This window comes from Somniosus microcephalus, chromosome 12, assembly GCF_052327205.1.
Source record: "Somniosus microcephalus isolate GS21.2 chromosome 12, FLI_Smic_1.0, whole genome shotgun sequence".
Classification (NCBI taxonomy): Eukaryota; Metazoa; Chordata; class Chondrichthyes; order Squaliformes; family Somniosidae; genus Somniosus; species Somniosus microcephalus.
The window spans coordinates 13,323,628-13,338,702 of record NC_140998.1 but is presented as its reverse complement, the minus strand read 5'-3'; the positions used below and the strand labels follow the sequence as shown (position 1 = coordinate 13,338,702).

General features: G+C 48.5%; 1 protein-coding gene across 1 annotated transcript in view; it reads left to right on the top strand.

Annotated features, from left to right (window-relative positions):
- The window catches only part of LOC147109030 (uncharacterized), a 195,981-nt gene that overhangs the window by 59,405 nt on the left and 121,501 nt on the right, over window positions 1-15,075 (top strand). The window contains exons 7-8 of the mRNA XM_086004169.1: window positions 6,712-6,861; window positions 14,729-14,849. Coding sequence (XP_085860295.1) covers window positions 6,712-6,861; window positions 14,729-14,849 — 271 coding nt within the window. The remainder of the gene's footprint in view (window positions 1-6,711; window positions 6,862-14,728; window positions 14,850-15,075) is intronic.

Here is a 15,075-nt window from a genome sequence, read left to right as displayed (position 1 = left end):
GCCATTCAAGTGGGGGGAGTTAAAAGAAATGTTGTAGTGGTAGGGGATAGATAGAGTTCTTTGCAGCCGAGAGCGAGAGTCCCGAAGACTGTGTTGCCTGCCCGGTGCCAGGGTTAAGGACATCGCCTCTGGGCTGGAGAGAAATTTGGAGTGGGAGGGGGAGGATCCAGTTGTCGTGATCCATGTTGGTACCAACGACATAGATAGGACAAGGAAGGAGGTTCTGCTGAGGGAGTCTGAGCAGCTAGGGGCCAAATTAAAAAGCAGAACCACAAGGGTAATAATCTCTGGATTACTACCTGAGCCACGTGCAAATTTGGCTAGGGTAAATAACATTAGAGAGTTAAACGCGTGGCTCAAAGACTGGTGTGGGAGAAATGGGTTTTGCTTCCTGGGACACTGGCATCAGTACTGGGACAGGAGAGAGCTGTTCCATTGGGACGGACTTCACTTGGCCAGTGCTGGGACTAGAATCCTGGAGCATCGAATAACTAGGGCTGTAGAGAGGGCATTAAACTAATTAGTGGGGGGGAGGTTTTAAGAGAGTGAAAAATAAAAATGACAGCGGAGGAGGCAATAGAGCAAGGTAGCAGTGGGGGAATTAAAAACCAGAGCGTGTCAGGAAGGGACAGAATGTATATAATGATAAAGGTAAAGTAGTAAAAGGGGTAAAAGCAGGAATAAATTGTCAGAAAACATATTTGAAAGTTCTTTATCTGAATGCACGCAGCATTCGTAACAAAATTGATGAGTTGACGGTACAAATAACTACACATGGGCATGATCTGGTGGCCATTACGGAAACATGGCTGCAAGATAATCATGACTGGGAACTAAACATACAAGGGTATTTGACAATTAGGAAGGACAGACAGGAAGGAAAGGGGGGTGGGGTTGCTATGTTAATCAAGGATGGAATCACTGCAATAGTCAGAAATTATATTGGGTCAAAGGATCATGATAGTGAAACAGTTTTGGGAGAGATAAGGAATAATAAGGAGAAAAAGTCACTGGTGGGCGTAGTCTATAGGCCTCCTAACAGTTGCAACTCTGTTGGTCGGAGTATAAATCGGGAAATAGTTGGGGCTTATAATAAGGGAACAGCTAAAATCATGGGGGATTTTAACTTTCATATTGACTGGACTAATCAAATTGGGCATGGCAGCATTGAGGAAGAGTTCATAGAGTGTATTAGGGACGGGTTCCTTGAGCAGTATGTAACTGAACCAACCGGGAGCAGGCAATCTTAGATCTGGTCCTGTGTAATGAGACAGGATTAATAAAAAATGTCCTAGTGAAGGATCCCCTTGGAATGAGTGACCACAATATGGTTGAATTCCAAATTCAGTTTGAGGGTGAGAGAGTTGGATCTCAAACCAGCGTACTGAACTTAAATAAAGGAGACTATGAAGGTATGAGAGTAGAATTAACTAAAGTGGACTGGGAAAACAGATTAAAGTGTAAGACGGTACAAGAGCAGTGGTCTACATTCAAGGAGATATTTCACATCTTTCAAGATAAATATATTCCACTGAGGAAAAAGGGGAGTAAAAGAAAAGACAGCCATCCGTGGCTCAGTAAAGTAATAAAGGATAGTATTCGACTGAAAACAAGGGCATATAAATTAGCCAAATCTAGTGGGAGGATAGAAGATTGGGAAGCATTGAAAAGCCAGCAAACAATAACTAAAAGATTAATTAAGAAAGGGAAGATAGATTATGAAAGTAAACTAGCAAAAAATATAAAAACAGATAGCAAGAGTTTCTACAGCTATATAAAAAGAAAAAGGGTGGCTAAAGTGAATGTTGGTCCCTTAGAGGATGGGACCGGGAAACTAGTGGTGGGGAACATGGAGATGGCAAAGACGCTGAACAAATATTTTATATCAGTCTTTACAGTAGAGGACACTAAAAATATCCCAACATTGGGCAAACAGGGGGCAATGGGGGGGAGGAGCTAAACACGATTAAAATCACTAAGGAGATGGTACTCAGTAAAATAATGGGACTTAAGGCAGATAAATCCCCCGGACCTGATGGCCTACATCCTAGGGTCTTGAGAGAAGTGGCGGTAGGGATTGTGGATGCATTGGTGATCATTTTCCAGAACTCCCCGGACTCAGGAAAGGTCCCGGCAGATTGGAAAACTGCTAATGTAACACCCTTATTAGGGAAGGGAAGTAGACAAAAAGCTGGAAACTATAGACCAGTTAGCCTAACATCTGTGGTTGGCAAAATGTTGGAGTCCATTATTAAGGAAACAGTAACAGAGCATTTGGATAAACATAATTTAATAGGACAGAGTCAGCATGGTTTTACGAAGGGGAAGTCATGCTTGACAAATTTGCTCGAATTCTTTGAGGATGTAACATACAGGGTGGATAAAGGGGAACCAGTGGATGTAGTGTATTTGGACTTCCAAAAGGCATTTGACAAGGTTCCACACAAAAGATCACTGATCAAGATAAAAAATCACGGGATTGGGGGTAATATACTGGCATGGGTGGAAGATTGGCTATCTAACAGAAAACAAAGAGTTGGGATAAATGGGTCGTTCTCAGGCTGGCAATGAGTAACTAGTGGTGTTCCGCAGGGGTCAGTGCTGGGACCCCAACTCTTTACAATCTATATTAACGATTTGGAGGAAGGGACCGAGTGCAACATATCCAAGTTTGCCGACGATACAAAGATGGGAGGGAAAGCAGTGAGTGAGGAGGACATAAAAAACCTGCAAAAGGACATAGACAGGCTAAGTGAGTGGGCAAAGATTTGGCAGATGCAATATAATGTTGGAAAGTGTGAGGTTATGCACTTTGGCAGAAAAAATCAAAGAGCAAGTTATTATCTAAATGGAGAGAAACTGCAAAGTGCTACAGTACAAAGGGATCTGGGGGTCCTGGTGCATGAAACACAAAAAGTTAGTATGCAGGTGCAGCAGGTGATCAGGAAGGCCAATGGAATCTTGGCTTTTATTGCGAGGGGGATGGAGTATAAAAACAGGGAAGTCTTGCTGCAGTTATACAGGGTATTGGTGAGGCCACACCTGGAATACTGCGTGCAGTTTTGGTTTCCATATTTAAGAAAAGATATACTTGCTCTCGAGGCGGTTCAGAGAAGGTTCACTTGGCTGATTCCAGAGATGAGGGGGTTGACGTATGAGGAAAGGTTGAGTAGGTTGGGACTCTACTCATTGGAGTTCAGAAGAATGAGAGGCGATCTTATCGAAACATATAAGATTGTGAGGGGGCTTGATCGGGTGGATGCGGCGAGGATGTTTCCACTGATGGGTGAGACTAGAACTAGGGGGCATAATCTTAGAATAAGGGGCTGCCCTTTCAAAACTGAGATGAGGAGAAACTTCTTCACTCAGAGGGTAGTAAATCTATGGAATTTGCTACCCCAGAGAGCTGTGGAAGCTGCAACATTAAATAAATTTAAAATGGAGATAGACATTTTCCTAGCAGATAAGGGAATTAGGGGTTACAGGGAGAGGGCAGGGAAGTGGACGTGAGTCTAGATTCAGATCAGCCATGATCCTATTGAATGGCGGAGCAGGCCCGAGGGGCCGTATGGCCTACTCCTGCTCCTATTTCTTATGTTCTTATGTTCTCCTTAAAGGGACCCCTCCGCAAAAGAAAGCCTCTAGCTCTCTGCTGGCCGCGCTGGGAAGCTACCTTCGCCGGATTGGCTCCCCCCCCCGATCTGCAGGCTCCGACTGCCAGCCGGCTCGGTGCTGGAGCCAGACGATTTCCCGCCCTCCCACTTCCATCCGTCGGCGCTCGTAGCTCGGCGCTGGGCAACGTAACTGGGGCCTGGCCCTCAAAAAACAGCTTGGGGCTCGCGCCGGCTCCGCCCACCACCTGCCCATCATCCGCCTCAAGTCCAATCTGCCCGCCACCACTGAAACGTATAAAATTCTTAGCGGGCTTGACAGGGTAGATGCTGAGAGGCTGTTTCCACTGGGCTGGGGAGTCTAGAACTAGGGTTCATAGTCTCAGGATAAAAGGGTCGGCCATTCAGGACTGAGATTAGGAGAAATTTCTTCACTCAGAGGGTGGTGAATCTTTGTAATTCTCTACCCCAGAGGGCTGTGGAGGCTCAGTCGATGAGTATATTCAAGGCTGAGATCGATAGATTTTTGGACTCTGGGGGAATCAAGGGATATGGAGATCAGGCGGAAAAGTGGAGTTGAGGTCGAAGATCAGCCATGATCTTATTAGAAACAGAAACATAGAAGATAGGAGCAGGAGTCGGCCATTCGGCCCCTCGAGCCTGCTCTGCCATTCAATGAGATCATGGCTGATCATCCAAATTCAGTACCCTGTCCCTGCTTTCTCCCCATATCCCTTGATCCCTTTAGCCTTAAGAAATATATCCAACTCCTTCTTGAATATATTTAATGAATTGGCCTCAACTGCCTTCTGTGGTAGAGAATTCCACAGGTTCACCACTCTCTGGGTGGCGGAGCAGGCTCGAGGGGCCGAGTGGCCGACTCCCGCTCCTATTTCTTATGTCCTATGTTCTTATAACTGTGCTGTAGCCTCGACTCCGACCCCCGCTCTGATTGAGCAAAGCTCCGCCACTGCGAGTGCGGAATCCTTCGGCCTATCCGAGGCCATTTTAGGAAATATTTCCGGGAAATTCCTCTCTTATCTCTGAAGACAATCAGGCAAGTTCCCGGAGGCAGCAACAACTCGTGACTATTACTAATCCCAGTTACCCTGCTGCCAACCTTCCATAACTCAAAACCACCTCACACCATTTGGGTTTGAGCCTGCGCGGAGTGTAACACCAGCGCGCGGAGTGTAACGCCAGAGAGCGGAGTGTAACGCCAGTGCGCAGAGTGTAACGCCAGTGCGCAGAGTGTAACGCCAGAGCACAGAGTGTAACGCCAGCGCGTGGCGTGTAACGCGAGAGCGCGGAGTGTAACGCCAGTGCGCGGAGTGTAACGCCAGAACATGGAGTGTAAGGCCAGTGCGTGGCGTGTAAGGCCAGCGCACGGAGTGTAAGGCCAGTGCGCAGAGTGTAACGGCAGTGCACGGAGTGTAACGCCAGCGCGCGGGGTGTAACGCCAGTGCGCGGAGTGTAACGTCAGCGCGCGGGCTGTGACGCCAGCGCGCGGGGTGTAATGCCAGTGAATGGGGTGTAACGCCAGCGCGCAGAGTGTAAGGCCAGCATGCGGGGTGTACCGCCAGTGCGTGGGGTGTAACACCAGTGCGCGGGGTGTAACGCCAGCGTGCGGAGTGTAATGCCAGTGCGCGGAGTGTAACGCCAGCGTGCGGGTTGTAACGCCAGTGCATGGCGTGTAATGCCAGTGTGCAGAGTGTAACGCCAGCGCGCGGGGTGTAAGGCCAGTGCACGGGGTGTAACGCCAGCGTGCGGAGTGTAACGCTAGTGCGCGGGGTGTAAGGCCAGCGCGCGAAATGTAACGCCAGCGCACGGGGTGTAACGCCAGTGCGTGGAGTGTAACGCCAGTGCGCGGCATGTAACGCCAGTGCGCGGAGTGTAAGGCTAGCGCATGGGGTGTAACGCCAGTGCGCGGAGTGTAAGGCCAGTACGCGGAATGTAACGCCAGTACGCGGAATGTAACGCCAGTGCACGGAGTGTAACGCCAGTGCACGGAGTGTAACGCCAGTGCGTGGAGTGTAAGGCCAGTACGCGGAATGTAACGCCAGTGCTCGGGGTGTAACGCCAGCGCACGGAGTGTAAGGCCAGTGCGCGGGGTGTAACGCCAGTGTGCTGTCCAACTCGAACTCCCTGGGCACTGGTTAAAACCCTCTACTTGACTCAACTTAAATGTTTAGAGTGTGAGAACTCTTCCCGCTCTGCTGCCTGAACATTTGACATTCTAACCGTTGGAAGGGAACTGTGCGCATCCATGTGTCCCAGCTGGCCTAGAGCTGGCTCCCGGACAGAGTCAGGAGACTCCCAGCTAGGGAGGGTCCAGGCCGTGTAAACAGGCTTCTGTTTGGCTGGAGGCTGAGCAACTGGTGCCTCAGACTAACAGCTTCTGTGTCAACACTTCCCAGAGAAGCAACAGGCAGGAGAACAATTCTGCTGCAGGGTTTAATCAGAGTAAAGTTTCTCCAGGAAGGCATGTGCTTAGCGCTTCAGTGTAGGGGTCAGTGAGGTTAATGAGCAGAATTCTGCTCTGTGTTGTGCACCGTAACGGGAATTGCATTCAAACAAACAGTGAGGGACAGGAAGAAGACCCTCTGGCCCATCCAGCCTGTCCCACACCAACTGCGATGCCTCGTGCCTCACAATTTAAACGCTCCTCACCCCTGCCCGAAAGCCACGTGAACTCCTGAGTAGGGTTACCAACTCTCCTGGAGTTGAAGATTAATCTCTAGGACACGGCTGTGAGCAACACCCTGGAGAAACACCACAGGGGTGTTAAAGCCATCGTGCGCTTTTCTCTTTGAACATTTTTGTTCATTAGTTGTAAGAATATTGGAGATGGGGTAAAAAGGCTGTTTGATCGGGCGGGACGGTTGGGAGTGGGAGGTCACGCGATGAATCCTCCAGAAACACGTCCAACCAGAGTTGGCAACGCTACTCCTGAGAGAGGCGGAAAAACAGATAAAAACCCAGGTCGGTTTGGCAAATTCCTCACCGACAGCCTTAGTCGATTCATTGAATTAGTCATTTAATCATGTTCAGAAGTGTACGATTGTAATCAGCCTTCTAACCGTGTCTCGTTTCCCTTCAGAGTTTGGGATCACTGGGAGACAGCTAGCCAATACCGACTCAGAGCTCTTTGACCAGCTGCAGTTGCAAGACGCCGAGGACAGGGAGAGGCTTCTGTTTGCCCTGTACCAGGAGCTCAATCCATCAGACATGAATGTCGAGGAGATACTGGGTAAGAGGAGCAGAACTTTACTCTCGAGGGCTGAAATACACGGCGTGCCCACCTCTCACAGAATTACAAAGAATTTGCAGCACAGAAACAGGCCATTCGGCCCGACTGGTCTATGCTGGTGTTCACCATGCGTCGGCCGAGCTCAATGGGCAGCACCCTCACCTCAGAGTCAGAAGGTTCGTGGGTTCGAATCCCACTCCAGAGACCCCAGCACAAAAATCTAGGCCGACACTCCAGTGCAGTACTGAGGGAGTGCTGCACTGTCGGAGGTGTCCTCTTTAGGATGAGACGTTAAACCGAGTCCCCGTCTGCTCTCTCAGGTGGCATTAAAAGATCCTATGCCACTATTTCAAAGAAGAGCAGGGGAGTTATCCCTGATGTCCTGGCCGATATTTATCCATCCATCAATCAACATCACTTTGTGGGAGCTTGCTGTGTGCAAATAGGCTGCCACGTTTTCTATATTACAATATGGTGACTTCACTTCAAAATGACTTAATTGGCTGTAAAGCACTTTGGGACATCCTGTGGTCATGAAAGGCACTATATAAATGCAACTCTTTCTTTTTTTCATAGAATGATACAGCACAGAAGGAGGCCATTCGGCCCATCATGCCTGTGCCAGCTCTTGGGGATAGATGTCCAACTAGTCCCACACTCGTTCTCTTTCCCCATTTTTTCCCCTTCAGGGGTTTTGAAGTTACTATTGAATCTGCTTCCATCACCCTTTCCAGATCACAACAACTCGCTCTGTAAAAAAATGTTTCCTCATGTCACCTCTAGTTCTTTTGCCAATCACCTTAAATCTGTGTCCTCTGGTTACCGACCCTTCTGCCACTGGAAACAGTTTCTCTTGATTTACTCGATCAAAACTGTTCATGATTTTGACCTTAACCTTCTCTGCTCTAAGGAGAACAACCCCAGCTTCTCCAGTCTCTCCACTCATCTGTAATCCCTCATCCCTGGCACCATTCTCGTAAATCTCTTCTGCACCTTCTCTACAGCCTTGACAGACTTCTCAACTGGTCCTGCCGCATTCAAAGACCTGTGTACGTACACCCCCAGATCTCTCTCTGTTCCTGCACTCCCTTTAAAATTGTATCATTTAGTTTATATTGCCTCTCTTCACTCTTCCTACTACTGTAAAATGTATCACTTCACACTTCTCGGCATTAAATTGCATCTGCCATGTGTCTGTCCATTTCACCAGTCGGTCTATGTCCTCCTGAGGTCTGTTACTATCCTCCTCACTGTTTACTACATTTCCGAGTCTCGTGTCATCTCCAAACTTGAAATTATACCCATGTACCCAAGTCCAGGTCATATATATATACAGGAAACTTTGTGCTATCCGGCACCGACGGGACCGAGCTGCTGCCGTTCCCTCCAAACTGCCGTACACTCCAGAGCTAATGTTGAAACATACGGAGATTTTCAACTCCGTCTGAATCAACAAACCCAACAGCCTCTAAACAGTCGGCAAGCGTCTCTGTAGCGTCTCTAGCTGAAGCTGTTGCTTAGCTACAGACCTTGCACAGCTTGTGACTGTTCAAAAAAAGCAAAGAAAAGAAACGAAAGAATAAAAAACGGCTCCTGATTTTTGCCGGTGGCTCCAGCTTGCTGGACGTTCGCCTCCGGATAACTCAAAGTTTCCTGTATATCAAAAAGAGCAGTGGTCCCAATACCAATGCCTGGAGAACACCACTGTATACTTCCCTCCAGTCTGAAAAACAACCGTTCACCACTACTCTCTGTTTACTATCCCTTATCTAATTTCGTATCCACACTCTCACTGGCCCTTTAATCCTTCAATTTTGCTAACAAGTCTATTACGTTTTACTTCATCAAACGCCTTTTGAAAGTCCATATACACAACATCAACCGCACTACCCTCAACAACCCTCTCCGTTACTTCATCAAAGAACTCCATCAAGCTAGTCAAACACGATTTGCCTTTAACACATCCTTACTGACTTTATTAGCCCTTACTTTTCAAAATGCCAATTAATTTTGTCCCAGCTTATTATCTCTAAAATTTCCCCCCCCACCGGCAATCGGCTGACTGGCCTGTAACTGCCGGGTTTATCCCTCTCCCCTTTTTTAAACATAGAAACATAGAAACTAAAAGCAGGAGTAGGCCATTCGGCCCTTCGAGCCTGCTCCGCCATTCAACGAGATCATGGCTGATCATCCAAACCCTAGCACCCGGTCCCTACACAGGGTTATAACATTTGAAATCCTCTGGCACCACCTCCATATCCAAGGAGAAATGGAAGATTGTGGCCAGAGCCTCGGCAATTTCCACTCTTACTTCGCTCGGTAACGTAGGACGCACCCAATCCGGACCGGGTGACTTGCCCACTTTGAGGACTGCCAACCTTTTAAGTACCACCTTGTTATCTATTTTTATCCTATCTGATATCGTTACTGCCTCTTTCTTTACTGCTACATTGGCAGCATCCTCTTCTTCAGTGAAGACAGATGCAAAGTCCTCATTTAGTACCTCAGCCATGCCCTCTGCCTCCACAAGTAGATCCACTTTTTGGTCCCTAATCAGCCCCACCCTACCCTTTTACTATTTATATGTTTTAAAAGACCTTTAGGTTCCCTTTTATGTTAACCGCTAATCTATTCTCATACTCTCTTTTTCCCTCTTATTCCCTTTTTTAGATCTCCTCTGTACTTTTTATATTCAGCTTGGTTCTCTACAGTATTATGTATCTTACATTTGTCATAAGCCTCCATTCCTTTCTCATTTTAATCTCTATATCTTGTCATCCACGCAGCTCTTCCTTTCCCCTTCTGTGTCTATTCTGTATCTGAACCATCTCGTTGGTCAATTACTGTTTTGCCGACCAAATTTTGATTCCAATCCACTGGGGCCAGATCCCTTTTCAACTCACTGAAGTTAGCCCTCCTCCAGTTAAGTATTTTTACGCTTGATTGTACCTTTTCCACAACTATTCGAAACCTGATATGATCACTGTTCCCCAAAATGCTCTCCCACTGAAACATGCTCTACTTCATTCCCCAGAACTAGATCCAACACTGCTTCCTGCTGTGTTGGGTTGGAAACATACTGATCAAGAAAGCTCTCTTGTACACATTTCAGGAATTCCTCCCCCCTTCACTTCTTTTCACTGTTACTATCCCAGTCTATATTAGGAGAATTGAAGGCTCCCATTATCACTACTCTGTAGTTCTTTCATCTTTCTGCAATTTGCCTGAAAATTTGCTCCTCGATCTCCTTCCCACTATTTGTTGGCCTATGGTGCACACCCAGCAGTGTCATAGCTCCTCCATTGTTCCTTAATTCTAACCCCCTCACATACATCATCCCTCTCCAGTGCTACAAACGTTCTTTTTGATCAATACTGCCATCGCACCCCCCTAATTTTTTTCCTTCCCTATCTTTCCTGAATAGGAAACTCTCTTTTAACCGGCATCCAGAAATCTCTCTTAACCGGAAAAATTCAGGAGTAGGTTCAGGTAAGTTTTACTATATATTAGTGGCCGTGTAACCGGGGTTCCTGGATCTGTGGCCATGTAACTGGGGTTCCTGCACCTGTGGCCATGCAACAGGGACTCCTGGATCTGTGGCCGTGTAACTGGGGTTCCTGCACCTGTGGCCATGTAACTGGGGTTCCTGCACCTGTGGCCATGCAACAGGGACTCCTGGATCTGTGGCCATGTAACTGGGGTTCCTGCACCTGTGGCCATGTAACCGGGGTTCCTGCACCTGTGGCCATGCAACAGGGACTCCTGGATCTGTGGCCGTGTAACCGGGGTTCCTGCACCTGTGCCGTGCAACAGGGACTCCTGGATCTGTGGCCGTGTAACCGGGGTTCCTGCACCTGTGGCCGTGCAACAGGGACTCCTGGATCTGTGGCCATGTAACCGGGACTCCTGCTCAAGTGACGTGTAACTGGGGCTCCTGCACCTGTGGCCGTATACGGGGCTCTCATACCTTGGTAAGTATACCGCTCTGTAATCTGGACTTTTTGATCAACCGGCACCACACCGGTCCCATCGGTGCCGGATTAAAAAGAGTTTCCTGAATACCTTGCAGCCAGGAATATTAAGTTCCCAATCCTCACTTTTTTTGAGTCCGGTCTCTGTTATTACCACCATATCATAGTCCCATGTGATGACTTGTACCTGCAGCTCACCGACCTTATTTACCACTCTCCGTGCATTTACGTACATACACTCCAAACCCATCTTAGTCTGCCTCACATTTTTCCCCTCACTGATTGCTCCTATTTCTGAACTATTCTTTATTCTAGTGCTATTAGTCTCTCCCAGTCCTCTGTGCACCTTGTTTCTCCTCTCTAATGTTTCATTGTGGTGTCCATTCCTCTGTCAAATTAGTTTGAACCCTCCCCTACAGTGGTAGATAACCTTCCAGTGAAGACGTTGGTCTCAGCTCTGTTGAGGTGTAACCCGTCCATCTTGAACAGGTCTCTCCCGCCCCAGAACTGGTCCCAAGATCTGAAGTCCTCCTTCCTGCACCATTTCTCCAGCTGCGTGTTAACCTGTCTTATTCTATTATTCCTATACTCACTAGCGCGCGGCACTGGGAGTAATTCAGACATTACTACCGTTGAGGTCCTGCTGTCTAATTTGCACCTGAGCTCCTGAAACTCTGCCTGCAGGACCTCAACCCTTTTACTTCCTGTGTCATTGGTTCCCACATGGGCAATCACTTCTGGCTGTTTCCTTCCCCCCCCCTCAAAATGTTCTGCGCCCTCTTGGTGATGTTGTTTAACCTGGCACTAGGGAGGCAACACACCATGGGGGACTCACGTTGACAGTTGCAGAAATACCTGTCTATCTCCCAGATTATCGAATCCCCTATAACCACTGCATTTCTATACTTTGCTGTGCCCTCCAGTGCAGGCATTTGCCCCACAGTGCCCTGGATGTGCTCTAGATTGCATTTCCCCCGAGGTATCTCCTTACATTCAGGCCATTGTCGGCGAGGCGGGAGTCAAAGTAAAACTTGGGCGGGTTGCAAATGGCGGAGTCCAGGCTCTCGATTCTCACCAGGTTAAAATCGGGCCTGAAGCATTTGTTTCACAGTCATAGAGTCATGTGGGAGAAATTTGGTATCGCCCTGTTTGGGGCGCAATTACCGGCCGGGCACAAAGTTTAGCGCGTGCCGCAAATTATCGCCTCCGACTGCAAACTTGGCGTCTATCGCCCCTGGAGATGATTGGAGCGCTAAATCAGGCACTTCACACCTCTCTTAAGGCGCAAAGGCTGAGGAGCGAGGCGCTACCTCAGAGCGCTGGCGAAGCTCATGTGATGTCAGTCAGCAATGGGACACAGACACACTGGTGCCGGCCAGTTCTTAAAGGAGACGGTTGATCTTGCTCTCCATCCACATCCTGCTCATTGCAGCCTTGAATCTCAGCCTGGAGAGACCTGTACATCAAATCTGCTGGAAAGAACAATGGAGAGGCCCAGGGAAAGAGCTCAGAGTGCAGCCCCCACAGTCTCTTCTAAATTGATACAAGGAAGGTCAAATCAAAATAAACCTACAAAGTGCTGCTCAGTACCCAAAACTCCTTCACACATCGTTGAATCTCTCCAGAAGTCTCTCTCTCTCTCTCTCTCTCTCAGAATGCGTGGTGCAAAAATGTCGCGACAAAAAAAGGCAGGAAGCGGTCGCCTTTTAATAGCGCTCCCCCAGTCCCTTCCTGACTGCAAAACGCTCCCCTCAACCTGTCGTTGCTAGCGGCAGGCAGTACGGCAGGGGGCGCCACTCAATATCCGGTCCGGGGCGCTGCCGGGGCGTTGCGCACTCGACTGATGTCACGATCTGCCGGCGCAGGAGATCGTGGCGGTAGTGTTTAGCGCTGCCGCAAAATGTCTGGTCAATTTCGCGAGCGGCGCAAACATCGGCACGCACGGGCACTGGTTGCTTTGCGCCCCATTAGCGCCCTCAAATTTCCCCCCCATAGAGTCATAACGGCACAGAAAGAGGCCATTCGGCCCATCGAGTCCGTGCCGGCTCTCTGTAGAGCAATCCAGTCAGTCCCATTCCCCCGCTCTGTCCCCGTAGCCCTGCAAGTGTATTTCCCGCAAGTGCCTATTCAGTCTCCCCTTGAAAACATTGAGGCCCAGAAATTCGGGTCGGAGGCTTCCCGCAGGTGTAAGCCCTCGACCTGCACTTACCTAGCGCGCCGGCCGTTGAGCTGTGGGCCCACGTGGTATTCCGATCCTGGGCCTGCTCCAGCTGCCGGCGCGCAGTGCTTGCGTATCCCAGGGGCGCAGTTAGTTCAAAGCATCCCCTGGGATCACGTGGGCCATGGAGAGCCAATAGTAGCAGGGAATGCTTCATTCATAAAATTGACAGGAAGACCGGTCAAATCTATAAATACTATAAGCCCCAAACATCAGTAAAACCTCAAATACATTTTTTTTAAAAATCACATTTTTAAAATAACTATAAATTACATGAAATAACTATTTTAAATAATAATTTATAAATTTTTGAAAAAATTACATTTTTTAACGGGGCTAAAAATAAACTTACCTTTCTTTAAAGTATTTAAAAATAATAAACCTGTGGAAAAAATGTTTTAAATTTAATTAATTCACCACTTACCTTGTTAAAAGCAGGCCTTGCACCTGCTTTTTAAAAGTGTAACTGCTAGAGAGTTACCCTCCCGGAGAAACCTGCAAAAAAAACCTAAGTTCGATGCGCACGCGCTGCCTCTCCGGCGCACACGTTCCACCTGTCAACCCCTTCTTTCAAGGGAACGGAAGTTCCGGTTTCCTGCGCATGCGCAGTGCATGCACGAAACTGGCACTTTCATTGGGCCGACGCGTGAGTACCCAGTGCGTACTCACCCACGGGGACCCGAATTTCTGGGCCTGAGTGTCTCCGCTTCCACCACTTCCGTCGGCAGCGAGTTCCAGGTCCTCGCCACTCGCTGCGTAAAAAAGTTTTTCCTCACATCACCCCCTGTATCTCTTGCCCAAAACCTTTGTACCGTCAACTAGTGGGAACAACCTTTCCCCGTCTAGCCTATCCAAACCCGTCATAATCTTGTACACCTCTATCAAATCACCCCTCAACCTCCTTTGCTCTAATGAAAACAAATCCAGCTTCTCCAACCTGTCCTTGTAGCTAAGATCCCCCAGCCCCGGAACCATTCTGGTAAATCTCCTCTGCACCCTCTTAAGGGCCTTCACATCGTTTCCTAAACTGTGGTGACCAGAGCTGGACCTCATTGGGGGCCGCGGTAGCAGATCTCTCGTGGGCACAGAATAATACCACGTACTGCCCTATAAACACCATCCTGTGTGGTGTTTTCCTTCATGCATGTGTTACTATGCCGCTGTGATCTCTCCCACTGTGTTTCTGGTGTCCGCCGGGTCTCAGTGGGTAGCACTCTCTTCGTCTCCAAGTCAGAAGGTCGTGGGTTCACAGTCCCATTCCAAGAGAGTTGAGCACAAACCGCAGGCTGACACTCAAGTGCGGTACTGAGGGAGTGCTGCACTGTCGGAGGTGACACCTTTCGGATGAGACATTAAACCGAGGCCCCGTCTGCTCTCTCAGGTGGATGTAAAAGATCCCATGGGACTATTTTGAAGAGGCACAGGGGAGTACTCCCCGGTGTCCTGGGGCCAATATTTATCCCTCACTCAACATCACTAGAAACAGATTATCTGGTCGTTATCACATTGCTGTTTGTGGGAGCTTGCTGTGCACAAATTGGCTGCCGCGTTTCCTACATTACAGCAGTGACTACACTTCAAAAAGTACTTAATTGGCTGTAAAGCGCTTTGGGATGTCCCAGTGTTGTGAAAGGCGCTGGAGAAATGCAAGTTCTTTCTTTCTTTTAATACCACGTAGGTAGCACCGATATTGACAACGTGTTCTCAAGTGTGGAGTTAACAACCGGCCGGCCGAGCTCGGAGGCTTGGATGTCCGAAGGTTTGCCCATGGGAGAATGTTTGATCCAGGAGAATTCCAGGTAGACAGTAAGGAGCTCTGCTTTCTCATCTCGAACCAGGCCTAGAACTCCCCCCCCCCACACCCACCCTCCGCTCTGTTGTTCACTCCGAGTTACTCAGCTGGTGTATTGTGAACGAAATGGTACAATTTTGAAGAGGGTTTGGAACAGAGAGACCCGGGGTGGACACACACAAGTCTTCAAAGATGGCAGGACAAGTTGAGAAGACGGTTAAAAAAAGCATACA